Source organism: Etheostoma cragini, chromosome 15, assembly GCF_013103735.1.
Source record: "Etheostoma cragini isolate CJK2018 chromosome 15, CSU_Ecrag_1.0, whole genome shotgun sequence".
NCBI classification, from domain to species: Eukaryota; Metazoa; Chordata; class Actinopteri; order Perciformes; family Percidae; genus Etheostoma; species Etheostoma cragini.
In genome coordinates, this window is record NC_048421.1 from 8,491,711 (window position 1) to 8,518,997 (window position 27,287).

Genomic DNA, 27,287 nt, shown 5'->3' on the forward strand with positions numbered 1-27,287 from the left:
GGATGTGCTATAAAACAGTTCCGGAGGACATTTTCTGTACATGTTGCAGAAGCCGTCCGCTCTTTAGACCATGCTTTCGCCGTTCAGACTCGAAATATTTGCATTTAACATGGCTAGGAAGAGCTTGTTCGTGTGCTTATTCTTAAGTCAGTATTGTAATACATGACTTAAGTGCGCAGAAAATGTAATTCATATTATAAATCATTATATTGCACGTTGGAGCGATGCGACTAGACCGCACAAGCTTGGAAATGCGGAGGTAAGTTTGCGTTTTTTTACGACAATATGTTTAATTTGCTATAAATACTTTTCTTTTTACAATTTCTACAATATGTTGCGCGGTCCACAGGGCCTGCAATAACCTCTGAGCCATGCGGTGGTTGGGAGCTGGCTACACATGTGCACGAGGCCTGAAGGACGATGGCCCGCCATGACTTTTTACGAGTGAGTATTTATCAAAGTTTGAAGCTTTTTTTTAGTTTGTTTTGTTAATGAATGATGATTAACGTGCGTTAGACTTCTGAAATAAAATGAAGTTAACATTTAATCTGACTTGACCACAATCACCAGTCTGGTGTGCGTATTTCAATCGTGTTCAATAAGCCATTTTATATTTACAGGAAAAAGGTTTCGGTGTGGACTGATCCCAGCAATAGCAACACTGTACGGTAAGCATGAAGTTACAGTTAGACTTGTGATTTTATAAATATCAGAAGTCTGACATGAGTCACTTAATGTCTTTAATGGTGTTTCAGTAACTGTATTTTTCTTTTTTTTTTTTCTCTGCAGCAGTCAGACTGCGGTGTTCTGGAAATGGACATGCTGTAAATTATAGCTGACACCAGGACTCAAGTTAACATGCATTTTAGAACCAGCAGTCTTAAAATATATTGGAATTGGAGTATAATTTGCTGTATGAATAAAGCATTTCTAAACCAGGGCAGTATTGTTTATCTCATTCCACTTGCATGTTTTGGTAAATTGATTTGTATGCACTATAGTTTAAACCTGAATAGCTTTTACCATGGCTATTCACAAGGTCAAGACTAGTGCAATATCATGTCTTGTTATAACTGGGGTTTCTTGGCTATTTTACCAAGTCTCTCTTTTAAAAGCAAGTCACAATCTAAATTTGGCAACTAAGAACTTGAAGTAGTTAGCACTTTGAATTAGTAAGCAGTCCTTTTAAATCAGCTTGTGGATGTACATTTGTCTTACTTTTTTTTATATATATATATATAAGCAAAATGATAAGTAAAAAATAAACACATTTATTGATTATTGCAGCTGTCAACGAATGTAAAATAAAGCCACTCTTGATTAAACAGATGGATGGCTTCTGATGAGAATTTGGCATGGTCCTTTTAATTTTCTTGTTTCACACCACCATGAAGCACAAATCTTCCAAGCAAAAGGTTTTATTGATCCACAACGATCAGAACTATAACATTCTGTGACATCACTGAACACAACAGTTTTTTTTTTATTTTAGTTAATATTTTGTCACTGTGCAAATGAACACTGAAACTTGTGGAAACAAAGGTCATGTCTTGCCATACACAGTAATGGCACAGAGATACTTTCTATCAACGGATGCAACAAATATGATGGCTTACTACGGCGGAATGTTTGTTTTAAAGGCACTTTCTGCCTAATACACTTCGCCAGCACACATTTAAACGTAAAATAAGTTGCCTGTAAAGCAGCTGAGCATCCATGGCAGATTAGAAAATAGCTGTACTAGTTGATGTGTTATTCCTCTTGAATGTGTACAGAAAGAAACAGCAAATCAATAAATAATTCAACAAAAAGCATTCATTTGAATGCTGACAAACAATATGGCTGATATCCAGTATGTTAATTATTCTAATTAAACAAAGAGTGGGTATATTCCCCTGTTGACATAAAAAAAAAGTTTATGCGTTTACAAAAGGGTTTCAGTCTGCCCAAACTTAGGCTGCATGTCATTGGAATGATCTTAATAGGAACATGAGAATTAACTGATTGCTAATTTGTCACTGTCTACCTCATACATAGCCTTTGGACAGGACTGAAAGATTGCTTTGGCAATAAAAATTGAGTTATTACTTTTGCTCAACTCTGATAAAACGTGAAAAGAAGTCTTGAAGTATGTTGTGTAGAAGCACGTTGTCAGTGAATGAGCTATACCTTGCACAGCTAGGGAGCTGCATTCCTATTTTTACATTCATCAGACCTAGGCAATGTTTAGCTGCTTTGTTTTAATTCTCCCCTTTAAGGTCAGTTTTAGCTCTAATCCCTACCACACAGTTAAAAGCATACAGGCCGTTATGGTATGAGAGTGTCCATTGTGGATTTAAACTGAACTGTGTCTTCGATGGACACAGTGCTATTTATCTGTTTGCATAAGGGTGCCGGGTGACTGGCACAGGCAGCAGTGTGGATGGGTGATCAATGAGTTGGTATCCCTGTGTAATGTGTGTCAAATAATAGACGCAGGGGCTTTCAGCCAAACCATCTTCAAATTTTAGGATTATTCTGTCAAACGTTTGCTCACTCAGACATACACACTCTTCATCAGGGGCCTCAAAGTCCTTAAGAGTTATAGCAACAATAAACCACTTGATTAGAAATGTCGCACAAAAATGTGCACTCTACAGCTACTATGTTTGGTGCAGCTGTACATCACAGGTATTATGGTTCTTCTGGTTGAATCAGATGGCTGTTAGTTGATCCATCACCACACACATGTGTTAACTAGTCTCGACATGCCCATGTATTGTATTTCATCAGAGAATGAATCATAATGTTTTATGTCACACAAATGAAACTGTGCAATTGGATGACAATCTATTAGTCACAATTGTACTCCATTTTCCTTCGTTTAGTTACCCTGACGCCAGTTTTGTGAGTGCACTACATCAGTGGTGCAACAATGGGACTGGAACATGGGTAAAAATATTAGAGAGTTGGCCTGACCAATTACGAGAGCCACGGGTCTCTGAGAGGGGGGGGGACTTGCCATATTGTCATATATGTCATTATGCACTTTGAAAGGCAGTCTTCACATGTCAGAAACCTCAGACTCCTCAGTTCCTGGGTCCTTCAAGGCATCATTTGTCATAGTAACCAAGTTGGCATTGGAACGTGTGTCCATGGCAGAGTGCATTATGGGTAGCCATACATCATCCATGTTTGGCATCACAAATATTTTCTGTGGGAGAACAGTAACAAGCAAAAGTCCTCTTAATTTCAACAATAAAATGGAAATAACCACCTAATTAAAAGCTCTCTTTCTAGTGAAGGGAAAATACGGATTAATATACTTTTGTAACTAAACAAAATATACACCAAATAAATACAGTGGCATGTTATTATAGCTGCTAACACAAATTAGAGAAAAAATGACCTGAAATACATCATCCCCTGTGCATCCAACCCTGCACTGTCATGTCTGGAAACCAATGAGGCCTGAGTTGATGTTCGGCATTTGTTGAAAGCCAGATGTATATGCTCACTCAGAAATGACAACAGTGAGTACTGCAGCACTGTATTTTACTGAAGGCATGGTTTGGGGGGAGTGGTACATAATAATAACCCCCAGAGTAGTCAGGCAGGGATAAATGTAGATGTGTGATAGACCTTACAGGGACAGTAGTTTGCAGCTGTGCCTCAAGGCAATTATCCAGAGGCAGGCGTATCATTACTTTGGATATATATGAGGGGGGGGAAAGCCACAGGCACATTGCTTTGAAGTGCATGTAGGTGAATCCCAAAGTCCTTATTTATGACCTAAATTAAAATATTTGGGGGGATTCTGTCTTTGAGTAAACTTTCAGCCTCTCAGTCAGGCAACTGAGGTTTTTAAACTGCACAGAAGTTGATACACACCATACAATGACATCAGCTACTAACTATATTAAAAATGTAATAAAATTGTATTCATGACCCTGCATTTACATCTTTTTCTCAGTGTATACCTGGAATTCCTGGTCCAGTTTCTTCTCAATCCAATCTGTCACATGAACTAAAGTGACCTCCCTTTCACCCAGTTTTGGCCGTGCTTTTAGCTCCAGGTGAGGCGGACTCCGGAAACCATACCTGACAACCAAGAGGACACATTCATGTTTACAAATGATATAATCTTATACATGCTGAATTCCAGTCTAAGTTTTCACATGAGTTCCATGAAAGTTGGCATCTTTGGTTCATTCTACAAAATGTAATATATTTTCTTATTTTACAACATAATGCCGTGCTGGTTCCCGACATTTTTGGCTCGTGACCCATTAAAATGAGGCAAAGTCTACTTCTGACCAATCATCCTAGATCATGACCTCAGTGTGTGCGTGAGTTTTGAGCAGTTCAGCCAGTAATTTTTCCATGGAGGAATGTTTTTTGAAGGTCTTTTCAATGCCTAAAGAGGTGAAAGTATTGAGTATTCATAAAATACTAATAATAATATACATAGTTTGTGTAACAGAAATATGTTTTCCTTCTTTTTGTTTTAATCATCCAGTGACCCCTCAGAGTTTCCTTTCAATTTACAGATTAGGAACCACTGTTGATAGGTGCCAAAGGTGATCATTATTACTTTTATTTAGATTGTTTAGATTTATAATTGAGATTAAAAAGCACAGTGGGTATTTAAGGATTTAACATTCCACATATTCAATAAAAATTCCAACATTTGTGCCCAAATGTTCTTAAATGTCAAGTTTATTAAGTTCATTTTTCAATTTGTTATTCTTTTATTGTATTTTTGTATTTGCCCAAAAGAGGGCGCAAAGTTATATTCTCAAACCAGGATTCCCACACACTCACGGAGTACATCCTACAGTCTTCAATGCACCCCTCACTGGAAGTGAACATACCATATTCTGTCCGTGGGGGGAGGTGGGATGTTGACAGCCAGCGTCCCACGGAACTCTTGCACCTCCACGGTGAGCAGCAGGGGCGTGTTGGACACCTCCTCCATCTTCTTCTTAATGAACTCCGTCTCTGTGGCTTTCTGAAAGTACTTTGACTTGGCTATCTTGTCCACAAAGCGCATGATCTTGCTGGGCTTGTGGCCTCCCACGTAGCTACGTGAACAGTGGATGTAAACGGAGGAGGAAGGGAGGCAAGGAGTGAGTCAGGTTCATTATTTATTCTCAACAGCATCTCTTGCTACTCAGCACCCACGATGGAGGGGAGTGACCAAGTGCCACATTAAATCAGCAGCAAGCTTTCAGAAAATTTGGGACTGAGTGGGTGGGCAGACTGAAAGGGCAGAACAGTCTGCTTCAGCACATCAATGTGAATCTGTTTCTGCCCATTTAAAATCCAAGTATGTGATGTTGTAAAGAGACATGCGCTCACCCCTCGGTGCCAGGAAGAATGGCTTTGTCACTGAGGAGTTCAGGGGGGTCCTCCTCATCCGATGAGCCGGCACTAGACGACTCCTCATCGCTGTCTGCTAGACAGTATGTCCGTGGCCTGGGCCTGTCACACACACATAAACACACTCATTGTTGTAAAGTTATGCTTTAACAGTTAAAGCTAATTCCCATTAAATGCATCCCCACTGAGGTAAATCACAGGAAATTAATCTCCAATGATTCACTCGAGAAAAGAAACTAAAATCCAGAACAAAATGTGTTGTTTCAGTGGCAGGCGTTTATGGGCATCTATTCCCAAACTCACCAGCCATTGGACAAATCCACAGTGGTAAGCGTCCAGAGAGAGGATTTGTATATTAAGAGAAAGCAGCAATTGGAAGTTGTGGAAAAAACGATTTGAACTAATGGTTCTAAATGCAAATATACTCAATTAACATTCAGCTCAGAGCTGTTTGTTTAGCAGAAAAAAAATCCTTCCAAGTCTAATCCTTCAAACAACCTATTTTGGCCTAGTCATTGAGAATGTGTTTTAAGAATGACAAACACAAATAATCACTCGCAAAACTCAGACTAAGCTTCATTACTAAATGTGATTGAAATCCTTACCACTCTTTTCCGTGCTCCCCGAGCCCCTCCCCCTCCTTCCCCAGACGGGCCAGGTTCATCTTGGTCTCTAGTGTCATAAGGAAGGAGCCCGTATAGGAGACCTCCAGATCAAACCACAGACCTGGACAGATAGTGAGACAAAACCACGCATACATATTACATTTCAAAATTATAACCATGCTACTTTTCATCCCCAACAATACCAACTCAGAATGCCATTTCTGTTTTAAAGAAGAAGCTCCTGCATGGTGTCTAATTGCTGTGATGTTCCCTGCAAAGCTGCCAGGAGGAAGTCTTATCTAGAAATCACAGGAAAGGTCAGCTCTGAGGCAGAGGTGCCTCCTTATTGGCTTGTCAGGCTACTTCCTGTTTACTCTTCTCAGGAGGCAACGGGAGAACGATTCCGATTTCAATCCCCCTGCTGTTTGTTCAATTAACCACAACCTTGTTTATGACTGATAAATGATCTTTATTAATCCTCTGCCTTGCTCATTCATACTCTTCATTCCAGTCTCCACAATGCTCATTGATTTGTATGTGTGTGGCAGCAGTGTCAAAGAGAAACTAAATGACAGCATTTAGTCAGAAAACGTTGGACAGTGTCTCGTTGTCTCTGTCTACAACGAGATACAGAGGACGGAGAGATGGTCTGGGGTGCCTAATAAATGTCAACACACTGTAGCTGAACCACTTCTACGTCAAACTGGGAAAAATGTCACTATAACAGCAATGTTATATGAGACAAGATAATGCTTTGAATCAAAATTATTGAAGTATATATAGCTTGTATGTTGGTCAACCAGACTGAAATATCTCAACAGCTATTGGATGGACTCCCATAAATGTTTGTACAGACATCCATGATCCCAAGAGGATGAAGCCTACTGACCAAACACGTTGTTTTTTTTCCGGTAATGACACAACAGTTGACATTTATATTTTTGATGTAATGTCTTGACAACTGTGCTCAATGTATTGGTTAATGACCAAATATCAGTCAAACTAATGAAATTCCTATTAGCCTCAGCTATACTTTGTGCTACAAATGTTGGCATGTTACAGTAACAGTGCTTTACACTGATTATTGTTAAACTTGAACAGAAATGACAACCCTAACTATATAATATTTTACTTAAGTATATAAGTAATGTCAAGCTTTTAGTATTTCTTGGGAACACAGTACAAATATTGTAAATCAAATCATGTCCTCCCAACATTAAGGATCAAGAGGCACTCACTCATTCTCCTTCTTATTATCATCACAGGAGAAAATAAATATTAATACAATAGGGAATTAGGAATGTTATTGAAGCAAATGCATCCTGTTCTGTTAGGTTCATGCAGGTTTACAGCGCTTCTAGAGATGCCATTCCCCCAGGACTAATTATGTGCTGGGATCAACTGATTATGCTTTGTGAGGATATTTCTGTGGGTGTACAGGTTGAGACAGAACACATTAATGAGCATTGCAAACTCAGCCGTGGAAATGTGGCTGACAGTGGAGAATGACTCATGACTGTCTGCTTCATCTGAATAGAAAAAATTATCTTCAGACATTTGACTTAACCATCTTTGAATACACCCAGAATATTTCAAAAGTTAGGACAAAAGAATGCAAATATGGCAACCTACACGTTACATCCATATTAATTAAGGGAAGATTAGCAAGTTGTATTTAAAAATGCATCCTTTGCCCTTTGCTTAAAAGCAGCAATGATTAAAACAATGCTACCACAACCTGTTCATCTTTTCCCCTTCATAAGCTTCTCATTTCTCATTTCCCCCAAAACCAGGCCAGCTTGGTAGGAATTAATATGCCATACATCTCTGTATTGTTTCTGTGTGTCCAACCTGTCTCTTTGCTGGGGCTCAAGGCAGGCGGCAGGCAGGGTGAGTCAGTGTCTCAATAATGGATGAGGGGGACCCAAGACGTGAAGTTTAATTACTGTGGCTTAATAGAGCGAGGCATGCAGAGGGGCTAGACTCCCGAGCAGAGAGTGTAAGGGAAAATGTCTTAATCCAGAGAGAAGACGATCAAGGCTTATGGAAGATGGAAGAATGGGTTGAGAGGGAGATAGATAGATTAAGGGGAAAAGAAAGAGAGAGCTTGTCTCACTATTCTGTCAGAAAGGCAAGAGGGAAATCTGAAAAACAGCTTGGGTTATTATGAAGGATGGTGAATGGCAGAGGTAGGGGAAAAAGATTAATGGCAGGTCTAAAATTTGCTTTTGTAGCAGGCCATCACCACGTAGAAAACACAACATACCTAGTGTAGCTTCTCTTCCTACCTTGGTGGTCCACAGAGGGTTTGGAGGCATGAAGGATCTTAGGAATGGAAAAGCCCATGTCTAGCTCTGTCAAAGTCAGCTCATTCATAACATATGGCAGCTGAAACACAGAAAACATTCAGACACAAAATACAGCCATAAGCGTATCATATTGGGGGATACATTTTTCTGATGTGTTGGTTATACTGCAGATGTAGGTTTGTACAAGGTAGCACCAGTACCCACCCTGATCTTACTGAGCTTCATCTGGATCTTTTTGGAGACAACATTGGCCCAGTATTTCTCTCCCAGGAAGTCCCAGAACATCCTTCCCACAAAAGCGTTGACCCAGGCCTCAGGCTCTACCGTCTCCTCTGAACTTTTGCGTATCTAAAGGACACATCATTTTATTTCAAGAAGATTAAAGGTAAGTTAATAGGTTCTGGTCAAGTATAATAACAGTCTATATCAAGCCGGGATTTGACCCAGGCTCCAGATTAGCCTGTTGGTGGGCCACATGGTAAATCACACAATAAACTCAAATAATTATGGTCTGAAAACTAGATTTTGAAAAATGGCCAATTTACATCAAATGGCATCACAATTAAATATACTCTGTGGAGTTTTCTTGCAACAAACAAAGGTTCTGTGTACGTTTCACATATCTGCATAACTTACCTTGATAGGAAAAAAAGCATGTTTATGCAAAGTATAAATGCAATCCATCCATTCAACCCACTCTTAAAAAAATAGAGATAACGCCCATCGGATGTCATTATCCAGATAATGTATCCAGATATAGGTTATGCGTTAAAACAATTTATATTCCTAACTTGCCCTTTGTTGACGCATTGCCAATTTTATTTTGCATATTTCAAACATCAACCATGAAATACAAACAAAACACTGGTCCACTTTGGGAAAATGATTGCTCTATAGCTCTACTAGTGGTCAAAAACTTCACAGTGTACTTTTAAGTTAAAAAACAGGGACTGACTTTTTTGCTATTATTTCACTAACACACCTACATTTCTTAATAACTACAAATGACCTATGACCAAGTGACATGACCGGCTTTGCCCACTTTGTTTTTTCAGCCTCTCATGTATCCCCCTGTCTTCTACCTTTTTGGTAGTTGTGGGGCTGCTCTCGGGGCTGGGTCCAGGGCTGTTGGTGGCAGTTGGGCTTTTCTCTGGGGCCTGGGGGTTGATGTATTTAGCCATGTAGACATTATAGTCCAACAGCATCTTCTGCTTCATTCCTCCAGTATAGCCACAGGAGGGAGCAGAGGAGGTCTCTCTGTGGCGAGACTGAGGCAGCTCCTCCAGGCTACCTCGGCTGCTGCTCCTGCTGTCAGCCTCCAGGCCTCCACCAGATTGGGTGCTGCTACTGCGGGAGGGCAAGAAGGCTAAAAATGGAGAGAGAAAGATTCATGACCTTTTCCTTTGATTCAAATCAATGCATCATATTTGACATACATAATGCATGCTCAAGGCCTTGGATAGTGAGCATCTATTATTTTATTAATTTCTCACAACATACTGCAACACTCTGAATCAGCATGCTTTACACCAGATGACACACTGCATCCTCTCTCTGACTCATATTAGCACTGGAACAGTCATTTTCAACATAACTGCTATGTGTATCCACAAAACAGGCTTGGTATTTAAATCATCTTTCCAGTAATCCTGTTCGCCCTACACTGCTTTTATCACTAGACCTGCACAGTGTTAATGTTTTCCTTTGAATTGGGCCTTATCCTTGCAGGCTTATATCCCACAGTGGAGACCGATATGATATGCTGCTTCTCTGTGCATGTAATCCTGCTGACCCATTCACACTCATCTGTTCGCTCAATTGAGGGGATTGGCAGTCGGCAAACTAGGGGTTTATGCACAGATCTGATGGCTGTGTAGTTACAACTTCAAGACAATAGCTATTCTGACTGCAGAAGGTGATGTGTGTCTGTGTACTGTACATGAATGGCTGTTTGCATTTTGGTGTGTGATACTGTACACAGCTCAGTCTTAAACTCACCACTCTTGCAGATGCTAGGCAGACTACCACCTTTTCCCTCTGACTTTATTCGGGATGCCAGCAGAAATCTCCTGAACCATTCTTCCTTCTCCCGCCCCGTCCTCCCAAACAGGTAGATTGTCAGATCCACCCCTCCAGAGGTTGTTCTTTTGGGTTCCTCTGCTGACCCAGATACCTCAACTTTCTCGCATTTTTCCATTTGTTCCAGCTTCTCACCCGGCCCTGTTAGTTTCTCCTCCCCAGCTTCGGGCTTCTCTACCTGGGCCTTGGACATGAAGTTCTCCTGCTTGGCCAGCTCAATGCAAATGGGGTACTTTTTGTTCCAAACTCTCTTCCTAGCCAAGCTTTGGGGCACCAGGTAAATCTGCGGGTGGGGCATATAGACCAAGTTCATATAATCAAAGCATGAAAATGGCATTGTTAGAGGTTTGTTGCTCCTATTTTCCATAATGACCCCTTTTGCCTCAAGAATTGAGAAATGTCTTCATACTGTCCTCGCTTTAGATTTACAAAACACACAAGTCAGCACAATTATACACAAGACGCAAAGTTGTGAGTTCAGGGTCAGTGACTGTGATATTCACTCCATGTTTACACACGCTATGTAACTCTGACAATAAGTAGCCTTGTCACTGAACTTGACCTAGTAGCAAGCATGCACTCAGGCAGAGTCACATATGAAGGGATGTGAGCTTGATGTCACCATCTGTAAAGCTCATCATCAAAAGCACAAATAAATTGAGGAGCCATAGACAGAGACATACGCACTTAACACATTCGTATTTTTCCTTCTCTCACATAAGCACACAGTCTGAAATGTCAGCATCTCTCTTGCATTTGTACCCACACACACCCACCCATAACCACACCTTGCTATCCGTCAGGTCATAGATCTTCTGGCTGATGTAGGTGACATCTGGTTTAGGCTCGTTGTGTGTGGCACGACGGGAGATGTTCCGGTTAGGCTTGGACATACGCAGAACAGAGCCCTCTAGACGGACGTAAACAGAGTGGGTCAGGGTGGCGTGGTACATCTCCGGGTCGTAGCAGTGGATCTCATTCATCCAGCCCTTAGAGATTGAGGGTGGGGGAGAGGGGGAAGAGTTTTAATTGCCACAGTCCCTAATTATATTCTCACCAACACCAAGGAACTTGGAGTTTTTTGGTGTTCACACTATACAAATATGCCAAATGTTTATTTTGCATATACTGTGTATTGACAGAAGATAGCATCATCTACCAGTCTATGAGGATTCAGGTAAAAAAGAAATCTCTAAATAGAAGTTTTGCCCCTCATTGGAGAAGCTTCAGTAGTTAATGTGGATCTCCCTACTAGTGAATAGAACATCAACAATAAAGGATGTTTGTGGTTGATACCAGTAATGACTACCTTAGAGTTTAAAAAAATCTGATGATATTTTGCCCAAAATTAATATGAATAACTACACATTTAAATAACTTTTTTTTGTATCTATGTAATGGTGACCGCAAAGAAACCTTTGGCAATCTATGTAATACAATTAGTTACTTATTGGCCAACATGGATGCCAACAACCAATATATCTGTGATCACCTAATATTACAATTGCATTATGGGGCTTTAAACATGAAAATGTGTAGGTATACAACACTGTTGTGTGCCAACTGTTGTCATCAATAAATATCACTACACAATCAAATCAAATTCTCACTCAAGAGGTGCAGTGCCACAAAGTTCATACAACACAACAAAAGGTAAAGCCGAGCCTCTAAAACACTGCTGATCCTCAGAGAAAGAGAAAGATGAAAAGAAAGTTTCTACAGCACTGACTGAGGTTAACGTTAACTGAGAACAGAGGGCAACTGTGGTGGCCGTACTCATTTGATTGTTTGGTTCAAAGCAAAACTGTAGCCATCAGAGAATTGATAATAAAACCCAATATGTTGCTGCTGGTCCCCATGAGGCTGGATCATGTTTAATTCTCATCCAACCTCCCACTTTATCAGTCCCAAAGGAGGCTCTGTGAGCAAAGCCAATTCAATTGAAACAACAGGGAAATGTCAGTGCTTGGCTCGTGGAATAACAAAGAGCATTTAGTCTAAAGGTAAGAAATAAAAGCTCTTTGTGTGGGGCCATTATTGTAGCAAAACTATTTGCAAATGTGTGTGTAGAGTTCTGCAAATGTGTCTTCAGAATCTATGCATGCGTAATCAGAATCTCCAAAGCTGTATTCAGATTTGCCAGTGTAGTGTTGCAGGGGATCTGTGTGGCTCCCATGATGCATTTGTAAAACCTGTAAGACTAAATCTAATATAGGTTATCTTGGCTTTATAGAACAAGGTGTTTTTTGCAAGTGTGCAAGTGTTTTACTGTGAAAAGCATGCATTCTAAATATGCAAAGGATAATGTTGAAGCAGAGCAAGACCTTCTTGGTAGTCCTCGAGCCAGTAATGTAAGGACAACTGCTAAAAAAAAAGCCTAGATCTTTGAGAAGAGGATCCAAACAAAAAGTTTACATTTGGAAGTCATGCAGGAACAGGTCCAAACTTGGCCATCCATAACATGCTTTGTCTCACCTTGAAGGTTCCAGGTTCTTTGATATCCAGCTGCGCCACATTCCAGTGCTCTATCTTTCGTCTCCATTTTCTGGTCCCTGATGAGGTACATCCAGGTGAAGACAGCCAGAGGACCACCAAAGCCAACATGAAACCAGCTACTACCCCATGCACCACCGCACATACATAAGGTGGCACTGGAAGGATTATGTACCAGTAAACCAACTGTGTCAGGAAGATGAGGCCAGTCACAGGCACTGTCTCCAGCTCCTCCTCCTCTTTCTCCTCCTCCTCTGTGTCAGGTTCACTACACAACCCAGTGCTACCAGTATGGGGCAGCCGGGACCCGGGGCAATCTCCATCTGGCGTTTCTGTATCTGTACATATCTCAAAGTCTTCACTGTACAGTTCACAAAAATCCTCGTCTTCCTGTCGAGCAACCAGGGTCGACATAGAGCAGCGGCCTAGAGTAAGAGAAGGAGACTTTGGAAAAGTGGATGAGGAGGCCTGGGCGAGGGCTGGGGCTGGGGCTGGGGCTGGGGCTGGTGCCAGTGATGGGAAGGAGAAAAAAACAGAGTCAGGGCCCTTGTCCGCGGGGATTTCTTCCTCTTCTGCCCCTTCCTCCTCCTTGATGCTATAGTTGTTGTTACTTTCTGTGTGTCCGTTTACCGCTGTCACTCCGCTAAGCTCTGACGCACTGGAGGACAGTGATTTGGTGCGATGAGTAGAACTCCCAACAACTCCCATGCCAGACTCATCCCCCATGATCTTACTAAAAAGCTGCAGGGGGTCTGACATTACCTCTGATAGCCGGCGCTTAGTATCCTCAATCCTGGCCTCCACCTCTTGAACCTTGAAGAAAGACCTACCATCTGGGGACCTGATGGGGGAAGAAGGGGCTGTTTTTGAGTCTCCACCAGCTTTCTTGACAATGACAGGGCTGGAGCACAATCGAGGCTGGGAGAACTGTTTGAAGAGTTGCATGTTGCGAGGTGGAGGCCGCTGGGATGTCTGCACTTGCTGCTGCTGATGAGGCTGGTGGTGAAGATAGTAATGAAGGGGCCCTTCCTGATTTTCAGCCTTCGAAGTGTCCGTGGAAAGAGACTTCACAAAAGATTTCATTAAGTGACGGTGGCGCGCGTGCGATGGTGCCACAGTGGTGGGCGCAGGAGTGGTTTCGCGAGACTCAACATCATTGGACAAGGACCTGACCAGGCTGAGGAAAGGCTTCGAGGAAGAGAGCGCTGCAGACTTGCAAGGGGAGGAGGAGCTAGAGCTCGTGGATGAGGGATTGGCTGAGGGTCGGTCAGAGGGCCAGGAGGAGCTGGCAGGAGGGGTGGAGCTCAGGTGGGGCTGCGTGGAAGTGGGGATAATAGTCACAGCTGAAGATGGTGTGTGTGAGTGAAGGTCTGAAGGCTGTACATACAAGGTGGTGGATGAAACGGGGAGCACAGCAGCTCCAGAGGATGTCTCCAAACCGGCAGATTCAAACAGCAGCTCCTCTTTTGCCTCCAAGGCTGTGGCGACAGACTGGTCGTCAGCCCCTGAAGCTCCTAGACCTTGAGGTACCCCTGCACCATCAAGCTCGGACTTAGCCCCAGCAGATCCAAGAGGGAGGTCGTAGAGCCCCTCTTCATCGTCGTCTTCCTCCTTCCCCAGAGCAGAGAAGTGGATGGTGATGATGTCACGAGAGAGGGAGCGCTGCACCTGCAGCTTGGGTCCAGGGGTGTGACGGGAGGGAGGAGTGTCAGCATGCTGGTCACTTCCCCTGCTGCTGCTGCCCTGGTTGCTCATCGCCACCCTGCACAGGGCTCACAGCCTGGGAGAGACAGACAGAAACAGAAGCAGTACACTGTTAACAACCCCAGAAACACTGCAACATTGGTATGAAACATCAGTGCATGGAAAGAGGTTGAAAAAGTGCAGCAAAATCCGCAATTTGATTAAATAATTACAGAAATCCCCAAATAATCTACACACTTTTCACACACACACACACACACGCAGTACAAAGGACTAAAGCCCCACAGCTCTCTATTCATCCTAATGTGAGTAGACTGGACAGGTATGTCCATTCTCCCCAATCCATTAGCCCTCATCATGCAGGACTTGAGATGACAGACTGAGTTGCTCTCAGGCCTGGCCTTTCTCTTTCTTACCAGCATCCTACTCACTAACTAGCCACCCGCTATGGCAACATGATTAATGGGTTACTTCAGAACACATGAGCCTTGAGGAGAGGGGCCATCAGCATTTCAGCTGTATTTAACTCCACCATCCATGAGAGGCAGACTGCAGCTGACTAAATACTGTGAGAAGGAGAAAACATGGGAAGGATGCTACTCTGAATAGTGGATGGAAAATCATCATTATTAGATGGAAAAATTATTATTTTTGGAAAAATGTTGATTATTTTAACATAACATTGCATTATGTTGATCCTTTTGTTCACATAGGGGAAGTTCAAAAAGCTGAAAACAACAATAACAACTGCATATTGTCACCATATAAAGTTGATATGGCTAACATATTAGAAATGTTTTCACATCCAGCACATACAGTTCAACATTTCTTCGGACTTTGTCTGCTTTTAGGTGCAGTGAATGTAGCTGCACTGTTGGTTCTCTGAGCTTTTTCAGAGCGGTGAGACTGAACCAAAACAGCAAAGTTTGGGCAATAAAAACAAAACAATGAGCTGAAAGATACTAAAATGTTCTCTATAACTCAGGGGAACTGTAGAGTTGGATGAGCACTGCATAATCATTTAACCCATTGCTCAACCCATTGTTCATATGCAAATAAATAGTGCAGCTTTAAACTGATGTTGTAAAAAAAAGGGAGGGACCTTGTGTGTACATTCCTTGTTTAGTCTTTTTACTTTTACTTTTTTAAATTCTTAGCTCAAATTTGTTTCTGACACTTCTCATTTCATTTGCTTTGTCTGCCAATTAGTCCGTATAGTAGGATCTTTTACTAAGCTATAACTGTCATGTATTGCATTGTTTCTGCTTTATGGGATCATAAAAAAACAAACATAAACATAAATATAACAAACCCTTCTTTCCTTGCCCCCACATAACAACATGCACAACATTATCACACAACAAAACAGCTGTTATATGCTCCAGTGATCACAGTAACAAGGCGTCTATTGTACAGTCTCAACACAGCGGAACCAAAGACATTCATCATGCGGTGATTTCACTAAATGGGGCCCCCGAGTTGATATTGAGTTTTTGGGCTTGTTTGTTCTTCCACGTCACAAAAAGTCCATCATCAAGGGTTAGCATTCTACAACAGGCAGGGAAAAACAAGCACAAACACAGAAAGACAAACAAACATGCAGGTTGCACACACAGTCACTCAGCTGGTTGATAGATGTATCCTGTAATGGAAGGAGGAGGTAATGGGGGAAACAACAGAGCAGTTAGCTTGTGTGATTGTCTGCATTTCTGAGAATACTTTGACGCCCCTTGGGTGTTCTCCAGTTGGCACTATATCTCCAGAGATTGTATTTGCTGGGATGGAATAACAGAGCATTTGACTTTCCCAACCAGCCTTTCACTTGGCTGTGCTACAATGGGTTTAGTGTTTGTTGCTTCTTCCATAGCTGTGCTAGGGGCACAGCAGATTGTATAAACACAAGAAAAAGGCAGATTCAGAAAAGAGAGCAATAAAAAGAAGGAATATGAAGAACCACGGGGGATGTGTAGAGGCTGCAGACGACCTTCCAGAGACAAGCTTTTGAAGTGGGATTCACTTGAAGACAGTAGAGATGGTGAGAGCAAAAGGGGAAGATCAACAGAGTCAAGAGACAAGGATGGCGAGAAGAGAGGAAACAAATGGAGTTGTCATCTCCATGACAGAGCCATGGAGATGGAAGAGGTTGTTGTTTGTCATCAAAGCCTTAAGGATGGATTAAAAGATTGTGGAGGTTGACAGGGTGAGCAGAAAAATGATGGTTCCAAGTTGTCCTGGATTTATGAGGGCACAGCCAACATCTCCGTAAGTTACGTAAGTACTTAGCTGCTTTTTGGATGGTTTTATATAGGCCTTAGTGGTCCCCTAATACTGACCAGCTGCCATGCTTCGCTTGTTTGCAAGACATGATGTCTCTCTCTCTCATGGGCGGGCCAAATTCTCTGGGCAGGCAAAGCAGAGAAAGGGGAGGTAACCTTGCTCCTTATGACCTCATAAGGGGCAACATTCAAGATCAGCCTATCTGAGCTTTCATTGTCTCAAAGGCAGAGCAGGATACCCAGGGCTCGCTTAACACTTATCAGCATTTCTAGCCACTGAAGGACCATAAGCAGGCTGGGGGAACTCATATTAATGTTAAAAAACCTCATTAAATGACATTTTCATGCCATGGGACCTTTAAACATACATAAAATAACGTATCTACTGCTACAAATTTGGCTCATGCTTGCCCAAAAGATTCTTGGCTGAAGCTAAACCATAGTTGACACAACATGTATAGTGCCTTTCAGGTTAAATAAAGTGCAACCTACATAATGTTTGCCGACACACCCACAGTTTAAGTTATTTCCGCTCATCAATGCACCACTGCCGTTAAAAGCCCTGTGTTTGTTTTAGCCACTTTTGGACAAGGATGAGGATGAGGATGAGGTGAGGAGAGGAGTCTGGCACTGAGACAAGACTCATCCAATTAATCAGAGCAAGCAGGGCCACTCTAATCAGCTAAAGCCAGCACCCTGGGAGACGAGAGAGAGAGGTTAAAAGCAGCAGGGTATAAGAATGATAGAAGAGGGTGAACGGAAAAGGGGATGCTAAGTAAACACCTGGAGAGAAAAGCAGAGTGAACTACTTCTACATAAAAAATTTAATATTTGAATATGATGTCTTTATCCAAAATAACTAATCCCTTTTCATGTCATGTCCCACCCCAACCCGCTTCAAATTGGCATTAAATGGAAAAACAAACATAGGAATAAGTGGTGAGGAGGCGGGAGGTACAGAGTGGGTGCTGAAAGAGAGCTGGGCATGTATTTATGTTCAACAGTTTGTGCCACTTTCAGCATATTGAGTCTCTTTTCTTTCAGCTAAATGAACCACTGAAAACCACCAATTTATGCATTTTTTTTGAAGAGCCAAGAAATGATTATTGTGATTTGCCATCCCCAGCTGTGCTTTAAAAAGCAGTGTTTGCTACAGTTTTCTTTATTTTCTGCTTGTTTCATTCCTGCTAAACACTGCTGACAGATGCTGCAGCAGATTCCATGTTCCTACTTTGCAGTCTCTCTTTATTTCTTTTTTTGATAGAGACTCATGGTCTCCCTCTCCTCACTGCATTTGATGGATGGGTAGATACTTCTGGACTACCCTGACAAATTTCAGGCCACGAGGAGGCGTGTGGAGTCAGGGGGTGAGGACCCATTGTCACACAACACCAGGGTGCATGGGCTGGGGTACATACATTTGGAGATACTGTTTTTTGTAAAGGTCTGAGTTAGGAATGACAGGAAGAACGCCTGCACGAGTGTAGTGAACTCAAAGCAAAATTCAACATTTTGGAAAATAAGCTTCACTTTACAGTGGAGAGATGGATAACCAGCTGGATACTTGACAGGGAAATAGGGGTGCTACAGCCAGAATCCAGATACATACCACAGAGACTGAAAACAAGGGGGAAATGCTAATCTCCCTAGCAGCAGGCACTCATCCTATCTTCAGAACACAGTCCAATGTTCCCAAATGATTTAGAATCATATACCTTTTTACAGCAGACAATTTGACTTTTTGTCTTCAGCCTCAACCAATGCTGAATAAAGTGACACTAGTTAAGGCAATTTGTCAGATTTCACAGAGCTCCAGCTGGCACCACAAAACAAGGCTTTATACGACTTTTTTTCACGTATGCAGTTGCATTCCCCAACACGTGTTAACAGACATTGATGTGTACAATCGGTAAAGTTCTCTTTTAGACTTTTACAGTCTCTTAGCACAAAATGGCCATGATATATCTGTAATTGCGGGTGTTATTTTAAGTCATGGCTCAATATACCAATGACTCAACGGTTACTTCAGAGGGTGCTGAGATACTTTGGCTTTAAAAACCCACTTTCAAGCCTCTGATTTGGAAATAACATCCACAGTTTTGCAATGAAGAGGACCATGTGGGCTGAGTAGACCAGGTCAAACATGATTTGCATCATGATATCTTCTGTGGGTGTTTCTGTTGGATTCTTGCTTACTCTATTTGTTCAATTGAGAACTCCACCATTCTGTCTACTTCACTCCACATTAATCTGTTCCAGAATCAAACTACTGAATCCTTCTCTTTAAGTGACAGCGCGCTGATGTGATTGGATGCGTCAGCAGGTGTCGAGGACGGACTGACATGACCTCTGCTGAAGGATGTTAAGTTGGCATGCCAAGTTTTCACAGAAGGAAGATCAAATAGAAAAGTGAAACGAGGGAAAAAGAAATAAAGGCTGGCGTCAAGAGCATACTGAGCAGTTGACTGTGAAAAATAGGGCAGGAGGAAAATGGAGAGCAAGTCGAGTAAGAAGCAAGTCGGCGAGGCATTAAAAGGGGAGGCTGAAAGCGAAGATCAGGAGAGAGAGAAAGAGAGCGAGAGAAACTCAAAGAGCAGTCGATTGTCACTAACAGCCCGGAGACACACACACACACACACACACACACACACACACACACACACACACACACACACACACAGTTGCCTGGATATGTATGACTGCAAACAAAAGTAACACAAAGGGAGGGTGAACTGAGGGAGCCAGGTAATGAGAAGAGCACACCAAATGCAGGTTGAGAGAGAAAGGGGGAACTAGAATAGAAAAAAAAACAGGAGGGTCCTTTGTTGTCCAGTGAGTGCAGGTTAACACACAACTAGCCCTTTTCTATGCTCCACTGCTCTCTCCACACTGGTCCCAGTCATCACTAGCCCCCTGGTTAATGTATACATGTAGATGTACTGTACACTTAAATAAACTAATGTAGCAAGGGATGAGAGGACTGAATGGAAATTGTTGCAATTGTTGTTACTGGTTGTTTCCATTGTTTCTTTAAAAAAAAAAACAAGACAAGACAGGAAAATAGACAATTGGCACTTGAGGAAAAAGAATTAAACGTTGATGAAGAGATGGCAGGTTCAGGGTTACATCGTATAAAGACAAATTAAACCCTCTTTGACTTACAAAAGACCTGTATCTGAGGAAGCAAACACAAGCAGCAGTTCTTAAAATAGCTCCGGGGGGCTGTTGAGGTGTTCGTCCCATAACACCTGGCTGGCCACTTAAAGCTTTCGCTGAAGAGCAGAGAGATGGAGGAATAAAGAGACGCAAGGAGAAAAGAAAAGGACAGAGCCTAAAGGGAGATTACTTAAAAAAAAGAGGCGCACACACAAAGTTTTGAACATGACTGCTCTTTCCACAGCAGTGTCTGCTGCACACAAGCCAGTCGAGCTTTGACCAAAACTGTACTTACATTTTTTTAAATTAAGACAATTTTTTTTTTGTATATCAACAGGGCTGCAATAGCGACTACGGTCATTATCAGTTAAAGGGAGAATTGTTTTTCTGTTAATCAATTATTCTATAAATGTCTGAATATGATGAAGAAATAAGTATCAAGCTGATTTTTTTTCAAATTGCTTGTATTATTTGACCAACAGTCATAAAAACCCTAAAGTATTCTTTTTACTAAGATAGGAATCTAAGATTTGACAAAGTGAAACCATTACATTTTCTGCATGTTTGCTGAAATAGTTAATTATTTGAATTTTTGCCAATTATTTTTCTTTTGATTGCCCATTGACTAATTGTATCAGCTCTATTCAATACAATTGATTAATATAAAATACATGTCAAAAGGTGTTCTCAATGTTTGTGAAAAAAATCCTGTGATACAGCATGTAGGACAACAATTATTGTACGTCTTTGGCCTCTGATAAAGTTTTTTTTTTTAATACAAAATGCAATATAACATTAAAACAAAAACATTAACACACAAAGAAAATGTGATTGCACAGGCTTCAGATACTGTTTTCATGGAGCTGCTCCAGTAGGGGAGTAGGGGGACCTCCATCATATTGACAATGAACAACACAGACACTATTAATGTGTGTTGTGTCAATATTCCTGTTAGACCATTATATTTGCAGAATAGCAACAGCCATGCACTCAAACCACCAAAAGCACATATGAACACACAAAGAGTGCTGCCCTAGGGTCTGAGCGCATTGACAGAATTATGAGCTCCAGCAGCACCAGAGGAAACAGGTTTGATGGTGAGTACCACCGCCGCTCTGTATCTCTTAACGAAAGGAGGAGAGAGAACAAAACAATGAAAACAACAGCCAGGGAGATGAAGAGCACTCACACAGCTGGGCTGGATCAAACCAGTTTTCTCCACCGCTCTCTCTCTAACCCAGAATCCATCGTCAACACGTCAAACATCAGACCTTGCCATACAGATCATCTGGTGGTTGCCATGCCAACAGTGAAGCTTTTCATCTTTTCCGTACTTATCCCCGTGGTCTTTTGTCTGGCGAGGCAGCTTCTCCTCACAATATAACCCTGGTGTCCTCGGAGTATGTGGAGTGTTTGTTAACATCGTGAAGGGTTTTCAGTGTGTGTGTGTGTGTGTGTGTGTGTGTGTGTATGTGTGTGTGTGTGTGTGTGTGTGTGTGTATGTGTGTACTAAACCAAAGCACAAAAAATTATTGAAAAGGCTTTGATCTACCTCTTTGAGATGGGTGAAAGACAGAAAGTGTGTTTATACATCATTTAGCTGTAGAAACTGGGAACACCTTCTTGAAGATGAAAGAGTGCCTGATCAACTTATAACCTCTAATTATGGTTGTCAACATCAGTACACTTTCTACTGACAACTTCAGCTGTTGACTCCGATTTTCTCTGTGAAGTAAAATTGTGCTTGTTTTCATAATTACAAGCTGTAGATTTGCTTAGGTAGTGTCATATGGTTTTAAGGCTTCACTTTTACAAATACTGGATTTGAATCAAGTATCGATGTTTGGTGCCGCCTAACCCCATTTGACATTACAGAGATCAAAAGGGGCATCAACGTGCAGTTCTGACTCCTGACTGAACATGTGTCATGTTCACAAACCAGTCATTCAAAAATTAAGCAATATATAATCTGTGTAAAAGCTGCTTGAGAGCCGTCAAACAGTTATAATCCAACCAATTACATGATGAATGGAGTGATGGAGGGAGGGAGACGTGGGGGGCAGAGACAGAGAAAGACAGAAACACTTCAATTGTGGGTGTGTTTACAGACAAAGATTAATATTAGAAATGTTATGCTTTTAACAATCAACACCAAGACTATGTGGGCCATGTGGTGTTTAGTGGTGGCGTTTTTAATCATACAGGGAATACAGTGCATATGATTAGCATTCAAAAGCCATTAAAGGAAGACTAATTTGAAAATGAGGACGTAGAGATAGTAGTCTGTAGTTAATAAGGGAAGAAATAAGAAGTATCTTAGAATGTTTAAAATTAGTATTCATGGATCACTGTGGGAAGTTGATGCAAGCTCTTATGTTGTTAACAAAATATACTATTTAAATTACATTTACATTTGTGTTTGCCCACCGTATTTACCCCAAATACTTCCTGCTAAGCTTCAAGAAGGAGCACCGCCATCAGGCCAACATCATTAGAAGATTATTGGCCACTGGAAGCAGGTTAAAATAGAAACTGAAAGCAGCTTAGAATATTTTTTAACAGTGATATGCCACACAATCTAGGCATCAGCAAAGACACTGAGCAGAATTAGCATATAAGTTAGATGAAATGACAAAAGGGCAACCTGGATTCTTTGCTGTATTAAACTTTCTGTCTGTGATCTCACAAAGTCAGCAGTACTGGTGGTAGGTGAGAGCCGGTTGACATTTTTCTGAACTTAAACTGAAAAGCTCCTTTTCTTCCCCTGAAGTAGAACATCCATGATACTGTTATCAGACTTTGTCATCTCAGGGGATTTGAGGCTGAACATGCGGAATCTCACAGGAATCCACCCTATATAGGTGAAAGTCCAATTTACTTTCTAAAAAAACTTAGCTACAGTAGATGCAACAATTCACGTTAGCTAATGATAACCATATAACTTGGAGTCTGTGACACATTTCATACTTCACAGTGTCATATTTAGGCTGGTGTTTTTCTATTTTTTGTTAACGTCAACATAACCCATGAATAGGCAAAAAGAACTAACACTGTGTCAGTGCAACTCACAACACTTCCCTGCCTGGTCTGTGGCACTCAGGTACTGTACAAGCCCATTGGTTCCCACTAAAGATGTCAATATAAAACAAATATTTGGTTTTGTTTTGTAAAGAGTAAGTAATTTCCTAAAACTGCTTTTTTAGCATTGCATTACTCAAACAGGAGAAAAATAGTGTATTTGTTGGGGACTATTTTAAGCTGTGGATTAACACATTTGTTGCTCGAGTGATTATTTATAGCACCAAGACGGTGTATTTGTGATTGAATCAAGACACGCTTTGTATTCATGGTAATGAAGGAACTTGTTGCCCAGCATGTCTCAATGTGTTTTAAAACAACAATAGAGCTCTACGGCAAAACAACATAGATATATCAGGCTTTGGCTACACATATAATACTTTATAATAGAATTGATTGATAGAATTGATTGATTTTTTGGTTCAGCAAGGGTGAGGTGCACCTCATACATAAAGCATAACGCCAAGCTACAGTGCAAATACCAAGAGTGTGTTCAGTGTGTAGGTCAAATCTCTTTGTGTGATCTTGTCAAAAAATACTTCCTCCTTTCTCTTTAACGATAACTTCCTGTTTGACGGGATAGCCGCAATAAGAGAAGAGCACCACCCATTAAGCTCTCTCCCTCTCTCTCTCTCTCTCTCTCTATCTCTCTCTCTCTACTTCTTTAGTGTAAGCACAAACAGATGTATCTTCCGCAGAATGATGTTTTTTCCAGCTGCAGTAAATCACTGTCCATAGGGTAGCTGGGCTATCAAGTTGAGTATATGCGTTGTGAGTATGCTTTTATTAAATTCATATTCCGGTCAATAGCTGGACACACGGCAGCATCAAAAGCCATTAGCTGTGACACTTCACAGTGACAAGCACTGATGGCTGCTACGCTGACTTTTTCATTTAAACAATGTGTGGATAAGGTGTGAATGCATTTGTTTGTGTGTGTGTGTGTGTGTGTGTGTGTCCTTTCCCCTCAACGTAGTGCTGTGTGCCAGTTATCTTGCCAACCAATCCATAAGCAAAGTCACACTTCTTGCAGCATTAGCATCAGTTTCACATTCTCAAGTGTGGTTTTTGCAGATCATATTAGCATAGTACTGGATCTCTGACCACAGACATGACATGGCCAAATGTATAAGGACACCCACTAGTGATAGTAGAACATCTCTTTCCAAACACAGATCCTGGACTTTGTCACGGACCTTAGTCTGTGGCGTAATTAAGTTTGTAACATAGTTACATCCGTGACTAATTTTAAGCCAATCTGGGATGCTTTCCTGACCAATCATTTTGTTGCTTAAACCCAACTAAGCATTTTAGTGCCTAAACCTAACTAGTTCCTTTTCACAATGTTAACTACTTGTTTGAAACTGCAACCATTATGGTAAATGCGGCCACATGATTAAAACTGAAATCGCAGTCACGTGTTATGGTCACGTGCAGGAATTTACTCCGATTCAGCCACAAGAGCATCAATGAAGTGTTAGATGTCGTTGAGTTCATGGCTCAGTTAGCTTGAACACACAACTATCTCAACTTATAAAAACTCAAACAGGAACAACACATATCTGCCCTATTCTCTAGTGTAATTCATCTTTAAAGCTATCCTCCAGGGTTTTTCTCAGAGTTCACACATCTATTGTTAGTTAGTTAATACCCATGGTCGATTACTATTACAGAAATCTAATATAAAGTGAGCTTCCTTGAGCAAATTAGTACAAATACTCCATGTTTCACTTGATTACACTTATTTCACTTATTTCTGAAGAGCAGTAAACATGCAGAACTCTCAGACTAATTACAAATTCAAGTTTCAACTTTTCACGTCATATATGATTAAGTCATCATTACACAAAGATATTATTGTACTACTGACCTCAATTATCAGTTGTTTTACCTAAAAGCTTAAGATTTACACAGATTCTTATAATTCAATAAGCACAACATCACACATGCACATACAAACATGCACACTGCCCCGGCCAGAATAATGTGACTGAGTGTGCCATCAAGCCCCTTTTTAGCCACAACCAATAGCTTATTCAGAGGGTTCAGCTGCCACCGTGTTTCTTTTACCTTCATAGCAATTTGTCTAATTAAAAGGGTATTCCCTTTAGACTTGCTGACAAAACCCCACCTTCATTTACAACCATACATAAGAGTGGTACACAGATGTTTGTATGAAAAGTCATAAATGCAGCATGTGAAAATGTATGCAAACATAAATCTTTGCTTTCAGTGGAGATGAAGAAGACCTTCAAGGCCATGGATCAATTCTTGCACTACAATACACCCACCCACCCACACACACACACACACACACAAGGTCATAGCGGAAGAGGAGCCTTACCTTGAGATTTTAAAGGCATTCAATCTCTTTCCCAACACTCATGGCGCTAAGATGTCTGGAAAAACAGAGACAGAGAGATACATTTGTTTAATGGGTAACGCATAACTGTTGCCATCTACTTTCAGACCAGCCGTAGTTGTTTCACTGTGAATTAACAAGACCTTATGTATAAATAACATATTATTCTAATATTGTGAAAGGGTGTCTTGCATGAAACAGTCACAAATTCACACCTGTGTAAGAAGTCACATTGCAGCTCCTTAAGAAAACAGTTCACGAGGACACTAGGCACAAACTTCCTTTAAATGATCTGATATGCTATATTGTAAAGGCCTTCGATCTATCCCTGGAATAAAGAAGGGATTTGGTGTGATTAGGTGACACAGAGATGAATGTCTAGGTGACCGATGCCTTGTGTGGCTATGATGCTGTGGCCTGCTACTGGAAAGGGACCAAGAAGAGAGGATTGGGTAGCTCTGTACAGTTTACAGCAAGCTATAGAGATAATGAGCCACAGTTGCTCCACAGATGCATCAGCTGCCTACTTAGACCTACTGTAGGCTACACAGGTCCACACAGCTGTGGCAGACAACATGATCCAAACACTGAGGATTTCAAATCTAAAAGAGACACATAAATGTGCTTTAATAGGGAAGTAAACTGAGTCATACTGTATCTTCCTTACATATTTGTTCCATGTGGTTGCTGTTCTTACTTTTCTGTTATTAAACAAATAAACCAAAATATTTAAAGCTACGGCTTCTGTGGCTCCATCCGCCCCTTTGTCCTCTTTACATCCTGCCTTTAGCTCGCTGGTTTATGTCTTGAACTGTAATACACCCATGGACCTAACAGCTGACACGCAAATCAAACCGAGAGAGGAAGAAAAAGCAAACGCACCTTAAATCTTATCGTAGTTATCGCATCTTCATGTGCAGGCCATTGGTTTTGGTTCGCCCTGCATCCAAGCTTCAAATCTGCGTAATGCGATGAGGATCCCTGCGTGCAGCCCGGAGCCTGCGGAGGGAAGGAGCACGGCGGGATGCCGACGGGCTGACTGGCCTGTGCACCCAGCCAGAGTCCAAGGCAGAGCAGACTGACAGAGACCAACCCTGATCCCCGGCGCGGCTTTTTACGCCACAAATGCACGAGCTCTGGGCGTGTATTGTTTTGGTGAATGGGTGATGGTCAATGCCACACCCCCCTCCCCTCTTCACCATTTATCTGATATTTACACCCAAAGAAGCATCCCATCGTTGGCACTCGGGTGATACATATTTTATTGTGTTGCAGTAGGAGAGTGTGAATTGCGTCATGGCGTTGCAGCATGCCACGCGGATCCCCCTCCGCAAACAGCACTAACTACCTCGTCTCCCTTTAATAAAGGCTACTAGTGAAGGTCAAATCAAAACCAATACAATTATAGGCTACTTTGCTAGATGGTGCCATTTTAACAAATGAATACAACTGTACAGTAAGACTGCATACACCCTTGGATCAGATCTGGCAGGTGTATTACAGTATTACTGGTGGCCAGAGGAGGCATCTGATTTGCTTGAACAGGCCTGCCACCTACCGGGCTGAGGTGATCACATCAAGGGGAAGCCGTCCATGTGAGTGCTGCGTCCCCACTGAGAGCGCAGAGGCGTCAGTCCACACAGCCACCTGACACCACCTGTAACAAACGATTTGATCCTGATTGATCTCCAAACGTTGATCGATGCATCTGGGATGATTCTCAGCAGCAACATGACAGGAGAACAGTCTGAGTTGTAAAGGGGTCCATCTAGTGGACAGCGATGCTTTAGCCCAAGCTTTGCCTACAGTACAACTGATATATTTATTTGATGATCAGAAATCAGGAAATTTCCCCCTTTTCTTC

The 27,287-nt window shown here is 41.6% G+C and overlaps 1 protein-coding gene and 2 long non-coding RNA genes across 5 annotated transcripts; 2 read left to right on the forward strand and 1 right to left on the reverse strand.

Moving 5' to 3' along the window:
* The first annotated feature begins 6 nt into the window (after positions 1-6).
* LOC117958120 lies at positions 7-939 on the forward strand. Its single transcript, XR_004659650.1, has 4 exons — positions 7-259; positions 350-444; positions 621-663; positions 790-939. It is a non-coding gene; the product is annotated as an uncharacterized LOC117958120 (long non-coding RNA).
* Positions 940-1,397: 458 nt separating this feature from the next.
* tex2 (testis expressed 2) lies at positions 1,398-26,856 on the reverse strand. 3 transcript variants are annotated; one of them, XM_034894455.1, is made up of 13 exons: positions 26,306-26,856; positions 25,406-25,460; positions 12,830-14,627; positions 11,143-11,343; positions 10,274-10,637; positions 9,358-9,641; positions 8,480-8,623; positions 8,255-8,354; positions 5,967-6,087; positions 5,341-5,457; positions 4,854-5,063; positions 3,960-4,080; positions 1,398-3,193 (listed from the first exon to the last, which is right to left on the reverse strand). In XM_034894455.1, the coding sequence occupies exons 3-13, from the start codon at positions 14,600-14,602 to the stop codon at positions 3,044-3,046; spliced, it is 3,585 nt and encodes a 1,194-aa protein (XP_034750346.1). In that variant the 5' UTR covers positions 14,603-14,627; positions 25,406-25,460; positions 26,306-26,856; the 3' UTR covers positions 1,398-3,043. The 3 variants fall into 3 exon arrangements, with proteins under 3 accessions (XP_034750346.1, XP_034750344.1, XP_034750345.1); XM_034894453.1 differs by having other exon boundaries at positions 5,341-5,463; XM_034894454.1 differs by lacking the exon at positions 25,406-25,460 and having other exon boundaries at positions 5,341-5,463.
* On the forward strand, positions 16,173-19,613 carry LOC117958183. The gene is made up of 2 exons (XR_004659655.1): positions 16,173-16,813; positions 18,092-19,613. It is a non-coding gene; the product is annotated as an uncharacterized LOC117958183 (long non-coding RNA).
* Positions 26,857-27,287: the final 431 nt, after the last annotated feature.

Coding starts and splice junctions, on each gene's coding strand:
- tex2 (XM_034894454.1), bottom strand. CDS start 14,602: ATGAGCAACCAGGGCAGCAGCAGCAGGGGAAGTGACCAGCATGCTGAC. Junction 8,355..8,479: donor TGAAGCTCAGTAAGATCAGG/GTGGGTACTGGT, acceptor TCTGTGTTTCAG/CTGCCATATGTTATGAATGA. Junction 6,088..8,254: donor ACCCTCTGTGGACCACCAAG/GTAGGAAGAGAA, acceptor CTATCTGTCCAG/GTCTGTGGTTTGATCTGGAG.